Source organism: Xenopus laevis, chromosome 5S (assembly GCF_017654675.1).
Source record: "Xenopus laevis strain J_2021 chromosome 5S, Xenopus_laevis_v10.1, whole genome shotgun sequence".
Classification (NCBI taxonomy): domain Eukaryota; kingdom Metazoa; phylum Chordata; class Amphibia; order Anura; family Pipidae; genus Xenopus; species Xenopus laevis.
The window spans coordinates 46,537,163-46,560,441 of NC_054380.1; the positions used below are offsets into that span (position 1 = coordinate 46,537,163).

At 37.2% G+C, this 23,279-nt stretch overlaps 1 protein-coding gene across 4 annotated transcripts in view; it reads right to left on the reverse strand.

Annotated features, from left to right (window-relative positions):
* Positions 1–23,279, reverse strand: part of pde10a.S (phosphodiesterase 10A S homeolog) — a 104,956-nt gene that overhangs the window by 63,317 nt on the left and 18,360 nt on the right. For 3 of the 4 annotated variants that reach the window (XM_018265286.2, XM_018265284.2, XM_018265285.2), the window contains exons 2-3: positions 8,349–8,474; positions 5,854–5,879 (exon numbers count right to left, since the gene is read on the reverse strand). In XM_018265286.2, the coding sequence (XP_018120775.1) occupies positions 5,854–5,879; positions 8,349–8,474 (152 nt within the window). Of the gene's footprint in view, positions 1–5,853; positions 5,880–8,348; positions 8,475–23,279 lie in introns of those variants that run through there. The other variant, XM_041564495.1, reaches the window with a different exon arrangement.

A 23,279-nucleotide genomic window follows, 5' to 3' on the forward strand; every position in this document is an offset into this window, starting at 1 on the left:
CCGAACAAGGTTCTAGATATAGAACATGGTTGAATTGTCGTTCTTAAATCTCACCCTAACTGACCTTCAAGCTGGACTTTCAGGGAGTCTGTAGGAGAGCAAACATGGTAATATTTAGGTCGATAAAGCCTAACTGATCTTCAGACTGAGCCCTTAGGTGTTTATACCTACTGTTGGAAGTTAAAGGGTTTCTGTCACAAGAAAACATTAATTTTCTCAAAATGCAACACTTAATAATGCTGCTCCAGCAGAAATCTGCACTGAAATCTGTTTTTCCAAAAGAGCAAACTGATGGTTTTATATTTAATTTTGAAATTCAACATGGGGTTTGACATATTGCCTGTTTCCTAGGTGCTCCCAGTCATGTGACTTGTGCTCTGATAATCTTCAGTTATTCTTTACTGCAAGTTGGAGCAATATCAACCCCCTCCATTCCCTCATCAGCAGCCTATTAATAAAACAATGGGAAGGTAACCAGACAGCAGCTTCTTGCCACAAGATAACTGCTCATTGGTACAGATGAAGCCACTTTGGTTTGTGGGTTTACCACAGAATAGCTAAAACCAGATAACTCACTTATCCCATTTAACACAGAAAATTGTGTCACAGCATCCCATGTGAACAATGGTAGTATTGTCTTGTTCTTAGACAGGTCAAATGCATTAAATGAATTTAGATGATTTTAGATAACACATTTTCTAAAGTTTATTTCGAGTCATAACATATTTAACACACAAATCCAAGTGACTTCAGTTGCACATATGAGAATAGCACTCAGTTATACTGGTTGGTACAGGGATAACATTTTATATGATAGAGTGAATTATTTGCAGTGTAAACAATGTAATTTAGAAATAAAAAACTACACCATAAAAAATTATGACAGTATCCCTTTAAACTCTAGAACTTTCCTTCTAGCTTCTGAAAACTGATTGGGGGTAGTCAAACAGACAGCCGGGAGGCATGCAAAAGTTTTGTGCAGCAGTGACTTACCTCACAATCCAAAATTTTCTTCTGCAGTGAAGTCGGATTTCCAAATGAAGTGGTTAAGTTTATACCCTCTACTAAAGTGTGATATTTTGTTTTACATTTATTGTGTTTTTTTGGGCAATTCATCTAACATCATGTGAAAAAATTAAACTGCTTTTATTATAAGGTTTAATACAAATTGTTTTCAAATATAATACTGAAATATAATTTATTTTCAATTATAATAAATAATATTTTTGCAGTTTTGTTTTGGGGACAACTTGAATTGATAGCCCTTGAAATCTAAAAGGGAGCAAGTGAGAGCAAACTATTTTAAAGCACAAGATAAAGAGTCAAAATAAAGTTGTGGATTTTGAAAAATCTGGGACGCGTTGATGAGTAGAATATAGGTGTATACATTGAACATATAGATAACATACATATTATGACTGATACTGGAGGCCATGGCTTAATAAAGCTTACAATCTAAAACAAAATTTGGTCATATACGGATTTAAGTTGCTGATTTGGCCCTTTCAGTTGCATCGGCGGCTTATCAGCCTGTGTAAGCGCCCGTCTTAGCTGCCTATTCTACAAATAACTGGCAGGTTTGAAAATTGGTGTGTTCATGAGGTTCTCTCCCAAAAGGCCTAGTTGTCCGTCATGATTTGATCATTGGCATGGGGCCCAAACAGTTTCATCAACCTAATTTGGCCCATCACTAAGGTAGCCAAATTGAACAAAGATCTGCTCGTTTGGTGACCTAGCTAAAGAAACATAACATTTACACGCACTGCTAGCTACAGCTGTTGTCATTGTGTTCATCAGTATAGCCTATTATCTATACAAATTGCATTGCCTTTGACGACTTGATGTATTATTGTCCACTTTTGGTCAGGGCCTTAAAATTATTACACTTAAAGGGTCAACATACCCCTTCTTCAACATGAGTTCAATGAACAAGTTCAAAAGCTCACAAGCTCAATGAACAAGGTTAAAAAACATTTGCCTACTGTTTTAATTACAAAAAAAATTGTATTTTTTGTAATTTCTTGCGCTAAACAGGGCAATGGATACCCAATTCGATTATTAGTGCATTATCCCCTGAATATTGGACTCCTGCTAACAGAACAGTCACAACAAAGGGGGATAGGCTGTAGTAGATTGGTAATCTTATTAAGTAGCAAGGACCAATCAGGAAGTAGCTCCAATGTCCCAAATTGTATTAAAAATAGGCAAAAATCTATGTTTAATACAAGCCCTATTCATAGAACTTATGCTATACAAGCAGACATTTCTACTTCTTTAAAATCTGGAAGACTGCTCACTATATAAGTATTTGTGATAACATCATTAGTTTAACGTTTTGAAGCGGGGTTGGTGTTTGAAAGAATATATATATATATATATATATATATATATATATATATATATATATATATATATATATATATATATATATATATATATATATATATATATCCCTGTAAAACCACATCACTTCCGTCATCCGACCTCTTGACAAAGCTACCGTAGTAGCGAAACAGCTGTCGAGGAGGTGCGGTGCTGTGTATGGAGGAAGGGGGCCCCCATCCTGAGGTCGGGTAATGCAAGCATAAGGTGCTGTTAAACACATTCCGCTGGAACATCACAAATTGGAGTTGGCTTGCTGGCAGAAAGCCTATATATATACAGTCTGTATAAGCCTCATCTTTACTTGATTTATATCCAACCAGCACTGGAAGCATGTGTAGCCAACACATCATTGAGTAATATGGAGAGCAGAACTGCACAATTGCACATAAGCGATTGCAAATTCCATACGCATTCCCATACGGGTAAAAATATTCTGATCAAAAAATACTATACTTGTGAGTCCAGATTTGTAGTCTACCTGATTAAGTGCCCATGTGGACTAGCGTATGTGGGTGAAACGACACAAAAGGTGAAAGAAAGGATAAAGCAACATAAATCTAACATACTTTGTAAATTGTTACATTTACCGATACCCGCACATTTTCATGAAAAGAAACATATGATTTCAACTACGATATCAAGTTATAGATAATGTGGAGCCACTAAGACGTGGCGGTGACAGACAACAAATTCTTAAGAAATTAGAGATGCGATGGATTAATGCATTGGGCACCTTAACGCCGGGTGGTTTAAATAGAGAATGTACACCTATGTTATTTATTTAAGTAAGTACTTGAAGTTTACTTTATTGATATGCTTGTTTTTAACATGTCTGTTTATAGATTTAAAATGATTGTATAATAATTTTATCTCTATTTTTATTGTGTTATAGGACAGTGAAATTTAAAGACATGGAAGCTCCTGATTCAAAGTAATTCAGGGGTTTCAGTTCCCTGAATTCAGCATTGGATATAAGATATAAGTAAAATTCAGGAGTTTAATATTGAGACAAAGTAAAGTAAGACTTCCTGTCCTCGACACTTATGTTGCAAAGGTTATTTAAAAAGGTTTTAATACATTGTGTCACTATTTGAAAAAATTTTATTTATCTATTACCTGTCACTATATAGCACTTTCTGCAATTCACCTTTTTTTGTGGCAATTCATGAATACGAAACATGTAATCTGATATTGAAAGTAATTTGATATGGAAATAGCTCACTGTGACTTATGGGTAATGTGGAGGTGGAATGGTGTGACTCCTCCCTGTGGTGGGTATTTAAGCACGTTTAGACACTGTTAATTAATGGCTTGACAAAGGGCCTGCGTAGCCCGAAACGTTGCCTATGGCATTTGAGTTAAGTTTTGCAAATTTTTCAAAAATACCGGAGAGCTGCTGCTTTATTCGCTACATGCTATCTCGTCAAACATCTAAGGGGACTGAACAGTTTGTTTCTGCCTTATAGACATGTTTGATCATGGGCCATTACACTTCAACTCCGTGAATAATGCTTCAAATAACACACTAGACAGCACCAGTAAGATTACTTTGGATGACATGTAACCGGACGGGCCGGTTGGCCTCAGCTGCTGAATATATTTTACTGAACACGCTACATTAATTATCGAGCACCACAAGGAATTTACAACTTGGGAATTAACCCCTGCACACTAACATCAGACTAACTCGATTCACGTTGGCTTACTAACTTTGTTATGCTCATTAAAAAAGTGGCTATTTTGCTCACTAACACACTGTAGCATGAACTTTATCAAGCTACCAATACAGCGTTAAGTTCAAATCCACACCATTCACTTTTTCTTACATCTGGTTTCATTCATTAGGTGGTGTAGTCTAGGAACTTCAAAAAAGGGGGGGGGATCCATCCTTTCAGATGCAGTACTGCTTGTTTTTAACATGATTTTATATATATTTTCATGGCATGGTTGTGAATAAATATTGCCTTTTAATACTATATTGATATATCTTTTGTCATATTGCATTACCCAGAAGCAGGAGTCTTTGGGGGTTAAGTCCCAATTTTGGGCTATTTATATGTGAAGACAGTTTCAGTTGAACCAAAAAAAAAAAAACAACTACCCTTTCCTGGTTAGTAAACGAACACTCAAATTGGCAAACTGCAGCCTTCATGGTAGTGTAGCAGTTTTCGTAAACACAATAAAGCTTAAACAACGAACATGGCCTAATAATTAGGGATGCACCGAATCCAGGATTCGGTTCGGGATTCAGCCTTTTTCAACAGGGATTCGGCCGAATCCTTCTGGCTGGCCTAACCCAAATCCTAATTTGCATATGCAAATTAGGGGCGGGGAGGTAAATGGTGTGACTTTTTGGCACAAAACAACGAAGTAAAACATTTGTCCCCTTCCCACCCCTAATTTTCATATGCAAATTAGGATTCAGATTGGTATTCGGCCAAATCTTTTGCGAAGGATTCGGGGGTTCGGCCGAATCCAAAATAGTGTATTCGGTCCATCCCTACTAATAATTCTGTAAAATGTTCACCTATAGAGGAGATAGGGGACTTGTATAGCATCAATTTCATATTGACCAAAGGGAAGTAGGCCTCCAACCTGCATAGGTATGCCCATCGGCTTAAAATTGTGAAGATTTTATTTCTGGCATTGAAGCTGTTCTAGATTTTGTGCTCAGACTTTTAGCTGTGGAAACTCAAAATCTCACAAAAAAAAGTTGTAAGACCAATAAAAGACCAGAGTGCAAGTGTTGGCTGTACCAACAAATACAGTTCTCTTGGCAGCGGAGCCGAATATAGATAGAGAATTCAGAAAGTACACAAGAATTAAAGACCGCTTTCCTAATATTAAAGTTTCAGGGGGAGGGGTAAAACTGTTCTAATTTGCTATATTAGCCGATATATTTCTTGTCTTTGGAGAGGCTGAGCATAATCCCAGAGTTTCTTTAATGACAGCATTTTTAATTCAGTTTCTTATCCTTGCCATATACAAATTTAATAGGGGGTTATGGAATAAATATTATCTACAACTACAAAAGCAGCACAGATTCATCTTTCAGCATTTAGCCATCCTCTTACAAAATAAATTATTCCATATAGGATAATTTAGCTGCACATCTCCCAGCAACCCTGCTATCAAGACACCATCACCTGCTTAAAATATAATCTGAAAACAAGAGACTATTCTGCTACAATATAGTAATTATATACAACATTAATAAAAAAGTCTGCTAGCTTTCGGTCCCATAAATACATGTTCTGTTAACTCTGTGACCTTGCGGAACAAAGCGCGGATTCACCTACTATAAAATGTTTAATTGTTTTGATTTATGTCTACCAGTTCCGTTGTTTTATCTCTTGAGGTCTCCACTGTTCAGAGCAATGGAGTGCAATTGTGACCAAATTCCTCTCAAGTGAATACCCTAAGCCTTTGAGACAGGGAGTTGTAGGGATGGAATACTGCGATACTTACCCTGCTAACTTCTGTACGCGTCATATCTGTTAATGGAAAAAGAAACAAACATAACTATCAAAATATCATTTCATGAGCCGCAATAGGCATCTAATTCATATAATTTAAAACAATTACGCAAAATAACCTACTGTTATTTAAAAAGGTAGAAATGTTGTAGAGTTAACATGAAAATATAAATAGCATTGGAAAATCTTTAGCCCTTTTATATGAGGCCTATCTTTTTAGATTCTCTTAAACATACTGTATATTGTTCTTTACTCAATTCTTGAAGACTGATCTATAAATAACTACTGTGCTTTGCTTGTGTATGCCCTGTCTGTGTCTTATGGCTCTCTTTATTTGTTAACAGGGACTAAGGACCTTTGGAACACTTAAATGCTAAAGCCTATGGCAGAGAGGCCATTTTTTTTTTTTTTAACTTGTTTTTTATTGGAAATGTCAAGGTACAATCACAATAGAGTTTTATACATGGTTCCATGAAGCGGAGAGTATAGTAATTGTGATTTTAAACATATAGCATTTCAATAATATTTTAATAACAATATAAACATTCAGCTCAGTCATGGCTTATAGCTGTGGGGGGGTAAGATCTATGGGGATTAGTTCTGATAGGAGGTTAGTAGTCTGTTGGTTAGATGGCTTCTGGGAGGCGCGGTTTCGGGTTTGGTAGCTCTTGTTGTAATGTTGCTAGATATTGGGATGATTCCACGACCAAAGGATGATCCTTGAGAAGTTCCATGTCATACCATGACGTATGTCTAAAGGTATAGATTGTGAGGTATTTGATGTGTTGTGGGAGGTGTGCTATGTAGGTAGACCAGGTGTTAAAGAATTTTGATGTGTTGTGTTCCTTCCTGGTTATAGTTTCCAACCAGTCCATATGGAAAATATGGTGCAGCTTTTGTTTCACCAACGTCATTGGTGGGAGGTCGGTGTGTAGCCATTGTTGAGAGAGGCCATTTTTTAATGCAACTGTGGACAGATACCCATGACTTCTTGTCACTGGTTCCCACTGAGCTATATGGGAAGCATGCTGACTAATGCAGACAAAGTAGGGACAAGATGACCAAAATTCATAAAAGTCCCCTTTTGGATTCTTAAACAGTAGACTGCCTTTCCTCAACATTTTAGGTAGCTTGTTTCCCCACAGAGATTTAAGGAAAACAATGATGGGCAGACAGGGGCTATTCAATATCATTGTTTTCTACCGAAACACCCTACTTGTTATAAGCCTAACAGCAGTGCCATACATTATTCATGTGGAGCAATGACCCTGAATGATTGCTACCAACAGATTCAATGCAACAAGTGAACAAATGGGCCATTGTCATCCCAACAACATTCCTTCCCCAAAACACCTTCTCCCAGATTTTATTATATATTTTATTACATCAGTAATCTGCAACACAACAAGATTTAACAAGTCTTTTTTGTAAAGATCAGTAGAATATTAGAGGAATTTGGTTTTATATGTGGAAGACTAGACAGCTAATCAGACTGGTTGGTGATAGTTTCTCAGCTCAGTGTAATCTAAAAAGTGTTGATCTGGCGTAATTGTTATATAGTTATTTTTGATACAATACTGTACATACCATCATTGTAAATGTTATGCTTTTATGAAAGTTATATAATGTAAGCAACCAGTAACTTAAAAATCCTGTGTTCAGCATAAACCATAAACCTTTTGTGCCTTACTATCTACTTAGATCCACTAATGAATCAACTGAGAACGTTACAAACAACATCAAATGGGAATTGCAGACTAACGTCAACAGTGACAGTGCTAAATCATTTGTGGCTAAGTCAAAAGTCTAATTAAACTACAAGGGCTTGAAATCCACAGTACATAACTATAATACCAAGGGAGTCACATTGCCTATAGGGACTAAAAACTACGTAAAAAATTATGATGGATATTCCTTTTTGGCTTTCTACAGGGAAAATAATACACAATTGTGGGATTATTATTGGTGTTGTTTAGCCACGCTAACTCACAAAGTATATAAGGTTGGTTTAAGTTTAAAAAAATCCACTGTACATGTTCTACATGTACTTTTCTCAGTAAGCATTTAACAAGACCGCTACTCTCCATTACTACCAACATGTTTTATGATTATCAATAATATTTTTTTTTGGGAAGAAAAAAAAAATTAAAAGGGCAATACTGAAAATTATACTACTAAATATTTTTCATGAACTTAAAATTTGCATACTTTATGTACTTTAATTGTGCTAGACACCTATGCTAAACACGGTTTTATAGACTGTGCATCTATAATGGATATGTGAAGTGAATCATTCCATCAGTCTATCGCCCTCCCACAAAGCCTTATTGTTGTACAGGATTATCATGCTGCAGAAAATGGTCCACGGTTGGACCACAGTTGCCACATTAAGGTTTTGAATGGCCAGAATCAGCAGTTTTTTTAGGATTATGTATGTTGCTACAATAATATTTGGCGAGACAATATTAATAATAAAGGGAATAATACCTTCATTTTTGCTTTTTTTCTTCATCCATTTTTCTACAGTTTCAGGGCTAACACTCTCAGATACAAACTCATCAAGAACTTGAGGATGGAGAGAGAGATATGCTTTTACCTTTTCATCTGTGAGACCTAGGAAAAGAATACAGATTAACTTAGTTTAAACATGCATTTTCATAAATACTGTCACATCTGTAAATCCTAAATAGCCAGATATCAAAGCCAAATATCTCTAAATAAGACTTAAGGAGCACAGCAAAGGTTTCTCTAGTATGAAGGAGTACATCACTGAATACACTTGCTCCATAAACAACTTAACTGGACCAAGCTAATGCTATAATGTCATGCCAAACAAATTAAATCAGCCTGGTGTGTCACTGATCAAAGCAGTCACACAAGGAATATCAGTGCAGATTGTATAACCCAATATTATGATCATAAAAACAGTAAAATATTATCCTTATATACAGTGATGTCTTGCCACAAGAATCAGAAAAAAATAGTGTATTATAATAAATACATGCACATTCTACTTAAAATGACGCTATTCGAAGTTAAAATTCCAAGACCTATATAACCGAATGCGGGCTTCCCCCTATTAACTTCTTATATATGTTAATACTTCTTTTTATAATATATCCATAGAGATCAGTGTACAATATACCCTACATTCTCGTTAAGAAGACTGACTGATACTGCCTTTCAGTTTCATCCCAGTCCAGTGTGCTAAAATTTTGGGTCATATCCTTTAATATCCTAGCCTACAGTATATGGGAGAGGAATGCTGTACATGCAATAAAGAGACACCATAGCTTGAGTGGAGGTCGGCTGCAGCATTTATAATAAAATCAATAGAGTTTTAACAGCAAATTCATTAATGCCAAATAAATGTATATTACCACATACTGTAACTGAATTTTTACATATTTTTGGCAACACTACCGAGCCAGTGTCAGTCCATTTAATAGGTCTCCTATTAATTGACCTTTTCTGAAAGGCTAGCCTTATGTAAGGCCTAGCCATGAGCCATTTGGTTAAACCTTAAATTTTCCTCCATGTTGCGACAATATATTTTTTTTAAATAATAAAATATGCAAATTCCAGCAAGCAATCTATTCAGCTGCTAGATGAAGAGGTATCTGCTCTTGCACCCCTTTAAATACCCCCAAAATTCCCACTATTAACACGTGGTCCCTGGGGCCTAATCATGCCCTGAGATGACCTTGAATTTTTAACATTATAACCATAGCAACAATCTGTATTCTATAGTAAGAGCATTAAACCATGCACTGCTAGCAACCCTCCCATGCAGGCCCAGGGGGAAATGCATGCCCCTGTGCCTCACATTATTAGTTGCAGATGTTTTCAGGGGGGTTTTAAAAGGAATATCAACTCCAAAAATATTTTGCTAAATAAAAGACCTCATTCTAAGCAATTTAGCAATACATATGTATTTGTAATGCTATTGAAAGCAATATCACTTTCTGCCCTCTTCTCAGATGACTAAGACCATTGAAACAATACATAACAAGCTAGCTGATTAACAGACCTGTCTTTGCTGTGGAACTCTTTTGCAACATTGTTTAAAGGAACAGTGTAACAATGTAAAAATAAAAACTGGGTAAATTGATAGGCTGTGCAAAATAAAAAATGTTTCTAATATAGCGTAACGTATAAAGGCTGGAGTGACTGGATATCTAGCAGAACAGAACACAGCTTCCTTCTTTTCAGCTATATAACTCTGAGTTAGTCAGGGACTTGAAGGAAGGCCACATGGGACATAACTGTTCAGCAAGTTTGCTTTTGAATCTGAGCTGCATGCTGAGGATCAATTGCACACAGCTATGACCAAGGCGGCCCCCCCCCTCAAGTCACTGATTACTGCTGGTAACCAAATCAGTGGAAACCAAGAGAGCTGCAAAGCAGGAAGTAGTGTTCTGTCTATTATGTTAGACATCCAGCTTTTCTAGCTTACATACTTGGTTAAGTATATTGTAAACTTTTTTTTTTTATTATTTTGCAGTTTTTATTTTTATACTGAACAATTCCTTTAAAAAGTAACAAGCACAACGTACTGACTTTTTTAATCAATGCATATTGGAAAGTTGCTTAAAATTGGGTTTTCTTTCACTAGACAAATTTTTATTGTCGGAGTGATTTGCCCTTTAACTCTTGAACTCAGAGAATAATATGAACACCCTGTAGCCACGGCAGAGAGAAACTAAAGGGAAAAAAAGCCTCACCTTAAAATTGTAGATACTTCACAAAACATTGTTTTTAAATAGTACAACACTATTGTTGATACATTTAAGCGATAGATTTTCAAGTTTACATGCAGACCAAATTGTACCCCTAAATGATCATTAGGCCTAGTTCCCCACAGTATCTGTCTGCCCCTTTATATTCTGTGCATGGCTTATCTTCACTATATGTACTTTTTTGGATTATTAAGTATTTTGACTTTGTATTTTCTACTTTGTTTTTATGCTTTACCTTTTGTTTTTACATGCACTTTAGTCAATTTCCCACAATGCCTTGCATGTTCTGTGACTAGCTGACCTGTGTAGGGTATTGTACAATTGTACAAATTGGGAGTCTTGAGCTTATATATATTCTTAAAACATGAAAGTAATCTAAGAATAGTATTTACAAAAAAAGAAAAGGTAGGCAGTTTTAAACTGAAAATAGGAAACGTTACATAGTGGTTTGTGGAAACTGTTGAAAAACAATAGAATTCAATACAAAAACGGAGTACATAGATTTAAGCATAATTACTTTCTGTTGTGGGCATAAGCAAAAGTTTCTGAAATGGAGCGCAAGAGAGAAATACTTATTTCTCATGGGAATACAGGCTTGTTTTCATAAACAGAAATTAACAGTGTTAATGAGTTCTGCTGGGGACGGAAGTAATGACGCCCTAAAAATTTAAAGAATAAACATATTACAGCATACAGTAAACCTATGTAAGCACAGTCAACATAACCACAACAGACAAGGACACACAGAAATACTTTCTTGTTTTTGAGATCATGTTCATTGGTAAAACATTTTAGTTCCTCCACCAAAGGACACAACTCATTTTAATAGGGTAAAAGGTAATATTTAGAAATGCCTTCAAATGAAGGAAATAGAAGTTAGAACAGATTGTCAATATTTATGTTGCTCATTAGCCTTGAGTGAAATAAACTCTGGCTGGCAATTCTTATAGGGTCAGTAAACATCTATATATAGTACACCTTTTTCCAACTTTCCAAAAAACACAAAAATTGTTGCTTTTATTCTTTAGAGATCTTTATTTCAGATGTACTTTGCCCACCATGCAGAGAGGAGCAGCTGAATAAAAAAAAACAAAATAAAGTATTGCTAACTGATAATTAAATTATTGTTTTGTGATTATTTTTAATAACAGCTTATATTCTATAACACAAATGGGATGGTGCAACAATATAGTATTAAAATAAATAAAATTTTAACTAAATAGCTGTTTATGCCAGTGTTTGAGTTCTTTGGCACTTTGTGAGATTTATAGTCTTTGAAGGATTGTCCCTTATGTATAAATTCAACAACCTGCATAGTACTGACTGCAATGCAGACATTTAGAAAAGTAGTATGAGTAAATAACTGTATTTTGATGCACCTTATTCACGATATATGGTTTTGCATTTGTAAAGACTATGACCAAAATCTTGTGGTCACTAAAATTTCTCTTTTTAAACTTTCCACAGAAACAGCCCATCCATTTTACTTTTGTATATAACACAAAATCATTTGTAAAACTAACAGCAAGAATTCTAAATGGACCCTAAATTGCATCTGAAATAAAGCTCTTTGCAGCTTTATAGTTTAGTCTCCTGTATACTATCAATTTCAAGTTTTAGGAAGCCTTTGATTGATAAAAGGGTTTTTACATTTTGTTTAAAGCATCATCTTTAAAATGGTGCCCTTTTAGTTCTTGAATGTCAGCTAAAAGTAGATGACTAGAATAGTATCGTTAAAGGCCAACTACCTTTGATTTTGAGGTTTTATAAGGTTCTAGTTTAGGGATGAGAACTACATCCCTTGGGTCAAGCCATAAATAGTTTCTTATCTTCCCAATATCATGTAAACTGAATTATTTTTAAAAGACAAGTATTCCAAAGTATTCCTTTAAATGTATTTTATGTTTTTTCTTTCTGGATGTCTGGAGTCTGCATAGCATCGCTGGATATACATATTTAATTTATGTCAGGAAGCATTCATCGTATTTTTCTTTTTATCAATTGCTACCTCTTTCACCACCCCAGTATTTGCACGCTCATTTTTCACACATAACGAGTATAAACTTAAATAAGAGTTGACATACCAATGACGGAAACATGCAAGAATCTAAAGCAGTGACAAAATAGAGAGTCGCCAGACTATTTCCTGTTTTGACTATGTTGGAATGCAGTTATTCAAATCGCTATGTGTTTAAAGCTGTCAAGAGAAGCAGGTATAATCCTAACAGTTTCTAACTTATTCATTTCTGCCTCACGTGGGTAAAATGTTTTAGGTATAAATAGCTCCTAACTGCAGTTTCCTGTTTCCCATGATCATATTAAGAGGAAAGTAATAAAACAGAATACAATAGTGCCTACTGTCGGTTACATTCTAAACTATTTACATTTTGAATGTACTTGCATAAGAGATATCAATTGTATTTATATGAAATATGATTGAATACAATTTGGGGGCAGGGCAGTAAATGGTACAACACCATATCTTTAGACATTAGTCTGACTGTCTCTAGTACCAGCATATAATTAATTCTCAGACAGCAAAGGCCAATAAACAATTGCCATACACTGACTAGTGCCATGAATCTATAGTTATGCATGTGGAGGTCTGAACACTGGGAGCAAACCTTCATTGTCTACAAGGCTCTCCACAGATCAGGGACAGCAGTTTAAAGGAGAAGTAAACCCTTGCTACTAAAATCCCCTACCCTACATAGACCCCCATCCCTGCTCCCCCCCAGCCTAGGTGGTACCTTTGCTAAATACCATTAACTCTTTACTTACCCCTTGGTGCAGATTCAGGGCATCAGAGTTCATGGCAGTCATCTTCTTCTCTTCTGTAATCTTCAGGAAGCAAGTGCCGTATCAGCACATGTGCAGTTGGAGCAATTTTCTCTTTCGCGACAACTGATCCCCCCAGCCTAGGTGGTACCTTTGCTAAATACCATTAACTCTTTACTTAACCCTTGGTGCAGATTCAGGGCATCAGAGTTCATGGCAGTCATGTGGGGTTTACCTTGACGTGGTATGGTGGCTTTTCAACTTTATGATCATAACTTTGTAACTAAAAACCCCTGTTTTGTAAACTTACTTTTGAGACAGGGGCCCAGGGAATGTGCATTAAAACTAGCACTTCCTTTATACTTAAATATACTATTACTTAGCCTTTAGAGTGCTTCCACACCCCTATTTTTATACATTGTATTGTTGCCAGAAGCTGTGGCTGAGCTTCATGTGGTTTTTAATAGCACCCCATACCCCCCCTTAAACTAATGGGGCCCTATACTTTTAAAAATGGGCGTTGGTTGGACAATGCCTCTCCCTTAAAAGCCGCATACTGGCGGGGGAGGATAGATCCTCTTCACTGAAACCAAGGTTCAACAGACACTGATTACACTGAATGCTACTATGCAGTAAGACTTTTTATACTGTGGCCGAAAGGCAAACAAGTTAGGGACCGCCATGTGGGGTTTACCTTGACGTGGTATGGTGGCTTTTCAACTTTATGATCATAACTTTGTAACTAAAAACCCCTGTTTTGTAAACTTACTTTTGAGACAGGGGCCCAGGGAATGTGCATTAAAACTAGCACTTCCTTTATACTTAAATATACTATTACTTAGCCTTTAGAGTGCTTCCACACCCCTATTTTTATACATTATTTTTATACATTATTTTTATACATTCATTGCAGTCATCTTCTTCTCTTCTGTAATCTTCAGGAAGCAAGTGCCGTATCAGCACATGTGCAGTTGGAGCAATTTTCTCTTTCGCGACAACTGAGCATGCACTGAAGGTCATGGAAATAGCAGAAGCACTGGAAGAAGACTTGAAGATTACCGAAGCGGCTGAAGATGGTGCCCATGAACTCCGCTGGACAGAATCTGCACTGAGGGGTAAGTAAAGAGTTAGGGGCATTTTGCAAATGGTTTTTAAAAAATAGTGGTGAGCACAACTTTCCCTTGTTTGTTATAGTTATACAGGAGCAGTGACCAGCTCCATGTTGTAGCTCCCACCCTTCCCAGCTATAGTCAGGTGATCCCACTGGTGTCTAATAAAAGGGCAGCCAAGTTTGGGAGTTTTACTTTGAAAGCAGCTAGTAAGTTGCAGGTAAAACTTAGTCCCTTTGTAAAATGTATAATTAAGCAATTGAATTCTTAATGAATCAGATGAAAATTAAGCGTAGGACTGGCCAGATATGGGATGACTTTGACGTAGTTGGCCAGCTTAAATATATTGCAATATAAAAACAATCCCTGTGTTGTTTAAAGGGTAAGGCATTTTTTAGTAGCAGTATGCACAAAATGTCGCTGTTTTAAATATATTGATAATGGGTTGAGTGCAGAGGACCTCTTGTAGTTGACATTTTGCAAATGTACCATCTAGGCCAGGGGTCTATGTAGGATAGGGAATTTTAGTATCAAGGGTTTGTTTCTCCTTTAAAGACTAAGCTGCATGGGATTTAACATAATACTCAGCAAGGCTTTGTCGCAGCTTAAAAAAAATGTTCTCTTCAGTAGAAATTGAAAAACTATTTTGTATTTTGCATCAACTTCAACTGTGGCTCCCATCAGGGCAGGATAAGATGCTTTCTTTTCTTAATCAGGTTGAACTATAAATTTGCTAAACCAATTAGAATAAATTCATTGAATGCTATTAAGCAAATCTATATGGCCATTTTCAATAAAGGAAACATGGGGTCTCTATTCACAAAATTACACTCGTTATCCAGAATGCTTGAGACCTGGGGCTTTCAGGATAACTGATCTTTCTGTAATTTGGATCTTCATACATTAAAGGGATTATTTAAGTCACTACAGCGACCAAATCCGCACTGACTTTTCCCCCCCAATTTTATCAATAAATTTTTCTGAAAAAAAAAACCTATAAAATTGTGAAAAAAATATCAGAATCGTACAAATTATTCAGAGGTCGTCAAAATATTTTTCAGATTTGCCGCCTGAAAAAAAAACCCACAAAATCTTCAGATTATTGAATGAATGAAACCCAGGATATCAACGGGACATCTGCCATGGACTTCTACATGAACTTATGGCAAAATAATACACAGCTTGTGAATCCTAAAGTGTTAAAATATTTATATTTTACTAATAGGGTTGCCATCTTTTCTGGAAAAAAATACCGGCCTTCATATAGCATTTTTACTGGCCAGGCAACCCTAATTACTAGGAATGCACAAAATCCATAATTCATCCACTGTTTGTCACGACCGGCACCCAATACCAAAACAAGTGCCAAGTACCCTGGTCTCGGCTCGGCTTCACCAGTAGTGTGACCACCTTTGGGCTTCGGGAGGAGCCCTCAGCTTACTTGGGTGCTACCTGGACTTAACGAGAGGTACAAGGCGAGATGTTCTGGCTGGCAAAGGGGCACGGCTGGGAGCAGAGTCTTTTGGGCCGAAGGTCACAGTAAATGTATGGGACCTGTTATCCAGAATGCTCGGGACCTGGGGTTTTCCGGATAACGGATCTTTCCGTAATTTGGGTCTTCATGCCTTAAGTCTACTAGAAATTCATTTAAACATTAAATAAACCCAATAGGCTGGTTTTGCTTCCAATAAAGATTAATTATTTCTTAGTTGGGATCAAGTACAAGCTACGGTTTTATTATTACAGAGAAAAAGGAAATCATTTTTAAAAATTTGGATTATTTGGATAAAATGGAGTCTATGGGAGACAGCTTTCTGGATATCGGGTTTCCGGATAATGCATCCTATACCTGTACAATAGGATTAGGCAGAAGGATGGTCAGACAGGCTGAGTCGAGGCAGGCGGATATCCAAATCGTCAGGCAGGCAAGGGTCAAAACCGGGTAGTCAATCAAGGGGTTAAGCAGGAGAGTTGTCGTAGGCAGGCAAAGGTCAGGATACAGATTGTCGGATAGTCAGAAAGCAGGCTGGGTCAAACACGGATAATCAGATCAGAATACAAAACAGACGCTCAAGGCTCAGGAAACCACAAGAACAAAGTTCTATCACGGGCAAAGGGCTGTACAATGAATGGCCCTTAAATAGCATTCAAATTTCGTGCCAAAACGTGCTGACGCAACACGCCAGCGTGCCTGCGCCTTCAAGAGGCGCGCCGCGCACGCCCTAAAACAACATGGCGCCGGTGCCAAGGACCACGCAGCGGGTGTCCCTGCCGACGGCGCCGCGGGCGACCCCGCCGCACAGGTACCTTTCTTACACTGTTATTTTGTCAAGCTTTGCATCATGACAAAATCTTGGGAGGGGGGTGTTTTGCCAGAATAGGGGAGGCAATGAGGTGGGGCAGGCAATATATGATTGACAGCCAAGATTGTTAATTACCTGTTTATAACCAGTATGGATGTTACTAAAAACAGAACTGCCTCCCCGACTGCTAGAATCTAAATCGCTGATGGTATGGCACTCTGACGCTCATTTAGATTGGTAGCAGTAGCCAGGTTTCTTCCATACTGTATTGCTTTTAACCATGCACCCAATATATAAAGTGTTAAGGGCAGCATTGGCTCAAAGATGTCACACACAAAATGTCTTTAAAGTGCTTCAGTCGACGAATTTTTTATCAGATGCATTGCATCTAGTTCAGTAGTCCTGAATTGTAGCAGTAAATGGTTATACAAGTATGGCTCATTAAACAGTAAACAGCTCCAACAGATTATGTAGGACCCATCCAAGGAGGAATCACTGTGCCATAGGGACTTAAAAGGGAAAACAATTGAACTGAAAAAAAAAAAAAAGTGTTTTGATGGTTAACAACCCCTCTAATGAAACTCAGGGATTCTGTTCAGCAGGGACAAAGAAAGAATGTATCAAATAAATATATCAATTTAGAACAGTTACAGAGTCGGCGACCCTTCCCAGAGCTTCTTTAGAAGGTGACAAATGAAACTTCACCTCAGTATTAGAAAAACGATCACAAATAGAATGTCACTGCAAAAGGTCTTTTCTGTTGAACTATCTGAAAACAACTAAACTGTAAAAAGTTTTTGAAGGTGAACAACCCCTTTAAAGGAGAAATGAACCCTAGCCCCCCCCCACACTGTTGCTCCATTGCCTCCCCTGCAAGTTTCCTCCCCACAGCATCTATTCCTTTAAAAAAAAAAAGTCTCCCCATATCCTGACCGGTTATAAATCTGCTGAATTGCACAGCGGAATTCAAACAGACAATCTTCTGTTTGTCTTCTGATCCTCGTCTGTCAGGTGCCTATATCGATCTAGTGGGATCATGTGCAGTAGAAGCTTATTTACAACATAAATTCAGAGACAGACAGAAGATGGTGCCTTTGAACTACTCTGTGAAACTCTGCAGATTTACAGCAGGTCAGGAGGCAAATTTTTCAAAGGAAAAGGTGCTGCGGGCAGGGAGTTCGGAGGGGGGCAATGGAGAGGACAGTGGATGGGGGCTAGGGTTTAGTTCTCCTTTAAGTACTGAAGGCCCTTTGCACTGGGATTTGCTGCAAGAAGAAATGTAAATTCGACATTTGAAATGTTTCTTATCTTTGGCTTTGCGGAGCAGAATCCCAGAATTTAATTAAAGGCAGCAGTTATATTTGATGTTGCTGAGAAATGTACCCACTAATTTAGCAAATTGTAACTGTTGAGAGTGCACATCTGGTTTAGTAATCCGTCAGACTGAAACACCAGAGATGGGAACATTAAACCTTATCTTAGTAAAACAGCCAAAAATAAAACCTAAAAAGCAATTGGGAAAAAAGTCTTCATTTCTGGTGAACAGGCTAAAAACAACTGGAAAAAAATAAATAAATAAAAAAATTTAAAAAAAAGTGTTTGGAAGGTGAGCAACCTCTTTAAATATATGCCCTCCTCTCTGCACCACTTTATGAATCTGTATTGTATACATTTGGCATTGTGCAGTCAGGTAATATAGGTTGACTCCCATTAGTCATGTTAAATGGTAGTAGAATACATACTGAGCAAAAAAACTGGCATTCATCATATTTATGTTATCGCATTTTTGTAATTGAGGATTTGTGGGAGATAAGATGCTACCACTGCATCAACATAGGCACATGGAGTGGATTTCAATGTTAAAACTTGCAAGTAGTGGCTGATTCTCAGGCTGCATTTATCCACAGCCCGAGAATCAGGCCAGTGTGCCATTGGCCTTAAAACCAGCATTTAATTAGAGCAAGGAAAAACAATGTTTTCTTGTGAAATTTACTTGCTGTTCTTGTCAAAAAAAAAATTTAATTTTTTTGTTTGTTTTGTTTTGTTTTATTTTCTAAATTGGCCTGATTGCTTTTAAAATTTGTTTAAAAAGCTACAATGCATTACCATATAAAAGCATAATTTAGATTGCAATGGAAAAACATGTGGCGACCCCAAAATAAAAGCAGCAAATTAATATGTTTGACAATACTGCAAAACAAGCACACTACCTGAATGTTATTTTATTTTTTTTAAGATCAGGCTGCATACAACATGTGGTCCTTCCAGCTTCCTATTCCAAAAATGTTCACAGTTGTGCCAATTAATGAGGAGCCCTGATGCTACTGCCACCTCTGAACCAGATTCAAATTCCACATCTCCCACAGCAGCAGACATCAATCAGAAGCACAGCTGCATTACTTTCATACTGAATGCTATAAATGCTAACCAGACTTATTCAAAGACTTGCTTCAAGTCAAAACAAAATGCAATGGTGTTAATCTAACTAGTGGTCTCTAACCAGTGGCTCGTGTTGCTCACCAACCCCTTGGATGTTGCTCCAACTGGTCTCGAAGCAGATGCTTATTTTTATAATCGTGGCTAGGAGGCAAGTATTGGCTGCTTAAAAACAGGTGTACTACCAAACAGATCCTTCTGTAGGCTGTCAGTCCACATAGATGCCACAAAAAGCCACTCATAGCCCTTATTTGGCACTTCCAGGAACTTTTTTTCCACACTTGTGTTGCGCTCCAAATTTTATTTACATTTAAATGTAGCTCACTGTTAAAAAAGGTTGGGGGCCCCTGATCTAGACACATTAGATGAAATGTAGTCATATGCTTTACCCCCCTGGCAAATGCAATTCTGAGGAACCATGGTGGTGGGGGGGATTGTGGGTAAAAAACAATCTCATTTTTTAAAAAGAAAACTACACAAAAGCTAGATCTTTATCTTTGCAACATGACGACATGTGAACTTTTATTGTTCACAGGTGGTGCAATTTTTTTTTGTTTCAAAATTTTTATTGTTTTACATAGTTTGTTGCCGAGTTGGTACATACAGAAAAGATATCATTTACTGCTCTGTAGATGACAAGATTGCTTTAGTTACATAGTTTCATAAGTTATGGGTGTCATTGAGTGAACTGAGAATTGACACCTTTACATACACTTATACATATTACATATTTCTGGTAAAGATACAGGATACCATGGTCGTGCAGAGGTGTATACTCCGTTTTAATTCACCAATATCGTATGTAAAATAACAAAGGACAAAAAAAATGAATACACATGATTTTACAAGAAAGTCAGATTTAAGTGTTGTGTGTGCGCATGGTTGGGCTGAGACACAGGGAAAAATCCGCTGTCTGCGCCGCCTCCCAACTTCCCAACCCCGAAAACAAACCCTGGGCCTCCCAGTCTGACCTGTGTGCGTGTGTATATTAGATTTTATAAATACATGAAAAGGAAGGACCTAACCAAAATAAAAAAATACTGTATCAATATTACATGCAAAATTTTCTAAGGTACTACAAAGAAAACGACAGCGCACACCAGCCCATGGTTTCTGGTTACACAAATATAGTGCTATTTGCATATATAAAACGCTGCAAGAAGTTTAATTCAATCAATTATGGGTTGCCATTTGTACGGTTCAATATATTTATTTTATTGCATTTCATGGGAATTATTAACTGGATAATCTTGCCTGGATTATCAATTTTAAACAAAATGAATTCAGCTTCTGTTTTATATTGTACAACAAATATTCTGCTCCAGCTTTGTACCTTAACTTTCCTTTTAATAACTACATCAACAAATGACATGGAATGTATAATACAAAGATATACACAACATACCAAACAAGCCTGCAACATGTAAATGAAAAATATACTAGAGCAAAGCCGTATTACTTTACACAAAGAACCTTTTCTTTCCACACAGAGCAGAGAATGGGCCAAGTGCCAAGTTACTACTTATCAGCTGCTTGACATCAGGGGAGAGTAATGTGCGTCACAGGCACAGTGGGGACCCCTTGCCTTATGGCTCTGTACTATTTGGTTTTTATCTTATCACTGACTGCTTTGGCACTTCCACTGCAATGTAATGTAAGTGGGAGGAAGGCTGAAAGGAAGGTGTGCTGATCAATCAAGTAGGATACAATCAAGTTATGGGAAAAAAATACTCTTAAAAAATAGTACTGGTGATTTTAACGTTTTCTAAACAATCTGAATCAGGCAGTTCATGTATAAAACACATTTGGGTATTTGTCAAAGAGTGAAGTTAGAGATCACACATTCCTCTAGAGTGAAATTCTGGGATTTTTAAAAGAGTATTTATCAATGGGTGAAAGTGAAAGTCCATCCTTTGATAAATACGCCTTTCAAACCCCCATAGAAATGAATGGAGAGTGGCGGAATACCCCATTGTGTGTACGAGAAACACAAATCATGTACAGAATTGGTACTAAATAAAGTTGATGCTGTTTTTTGTGCATTGTGTTAGGAATAAAAGACCTTAGGTTTAACATTCAGAATTTTTTTTTTTTTTGTAACTTAAATTTTATTGCAATTTTAACAAGTTTAAGTTTTATAACACAAGAGGAAAATAACATAGCATCCAGCAATTGGTACCATTACACTGGATATAAACGTAAAAGTGTATTTGCACATGGGTATGATTACAGTTCACATGTCAGATTAATAGCACAATTCATTATGTGAAGTCAGAAACAAGATTTTACAAATTAAATAACTGCTATTTTATTAAAGGGAGCATAAAGGAGAAATAACCTTAATAACAAAAGTAGGGTAAGAATGCTGCATATTATGTTTTGGGGTTCTGTACCAGTCCAAAGTAACAACAGTTAAGATTTGTGGCTTTCAATATGCGGTCACCTACCTGAGGGAATGACTCACAATAAACTAACTATATATTATATATACACACCTATACATACATACATACATACATACATACATACATACAAACAGGCTGAAGATCAGCCCCTGGATCTATTGAAATCATTTTATGCCGTTATATCGCTACCTGGTATGGAAACTGTTCTGCATCAGATCGCAAGATCCTGCAGCAGGTGGTGAGGACAGCAGAAAAGATCATTGGGGTCTCGCTTCGCGACATTATGGATATTTACCACACTCGCTGTCTCCTGAAGGCTACAAGCATTGTCAGGGATATCACCTACCCTGCACATGATCTCTTTACCCTCCTGCCATCCGGTAAAAGATACCGCAGCATTCGGGTGCTGACTTCCAGAATGTGCAATAGTTTTTTTTCCACAAGCCATCAGGCATCTCAACTTCAAAGGACTGAACTGAATATATTCATAAGGGACTGTACAAACCTCTGAAATACTCTACATAAATGTTATGTCTACCTTGCCCAGCAAGACCATGTACCTGCTAGGGCTATTCACTTCAAAAACTCTCATTTAGATGCACCCAGAATAGTCTTGCAGTCTTATGTATAGCCCATGGGTTCTAGAGGAACGTTATTTCGTTTCTACTATGTATTGTATTACTGTATATGGCTGAAATGACAATAAAATCCAATTGACTTGGCCCTTACCTTGTCTGCACCTGGCACACATGGTGGATTTTTGCACCAAAACGAGTGTAGGATGCAGATGCCATTGTAGGTGCTGGCAACTCAGAAACCAGAGCAATCCTAATTTGCATATGCAAATTAAGGGTGGGGAGAGAAATCGTGTAACTTTTGGTCACAAAAAAAGTTAGTAAAAAATGTTTTCCCCTTCCTACTCCTAATTTACATATGTAAATTAGGATTTGGTTTGGTATTCGGATGAATCTTTTGCGACAAAATAGTGGATTCGGTGCATCCCTACTGAGAATACCCCTAAGCCAAGTGTTTCAGCACAGTTGCTCAGAGCAGACTGAGCATGTGCAGTGTCACCAACACTCCTAACAAGATGGTGATCCCCTGTGCACAACATTGAAGGCCTAAGTAATTGCCGTTATAAAGATACTTAAAGGGATACGGTCATTGGAAAACAGGTTTTTTTTTTTCAAAACGCATCAATTAATAGTGCTGCTCCAGCAGAATTCTGCACTGAACTCCTCTCTCTAAATAGCAAACAGATTTTTTTTATATTTAATTTTGAAATCTGACATGGGGCTAGACATATTCTCAGTTTCCCAGCTGCCCCCAGTCATGTGACTAGTGCTCTAATAAACTTCAGTCACTCTTTACTACAAGCTGGAGTGATATCACCCCCCCCTTTCCCCCCACCAGCCTAACAACAGAACAGTCGGAAGGTAACCAGATAGCAGCTCCCTATCAACAGCTGCCTGGTAGATCTAAGAACAGCACTCAATAGAAAAAGTCACATTCAGTTACATTAAGTAGGAGAAACAACAGCCTGCCAGAAAGCAGTTCCATCCTAAAGTGCTGGCTCATTCTGAAAAGCACATGACCAAAATGACCTGAGATGGCTGATTACATACCAATATTACAACTAAAAAAAATA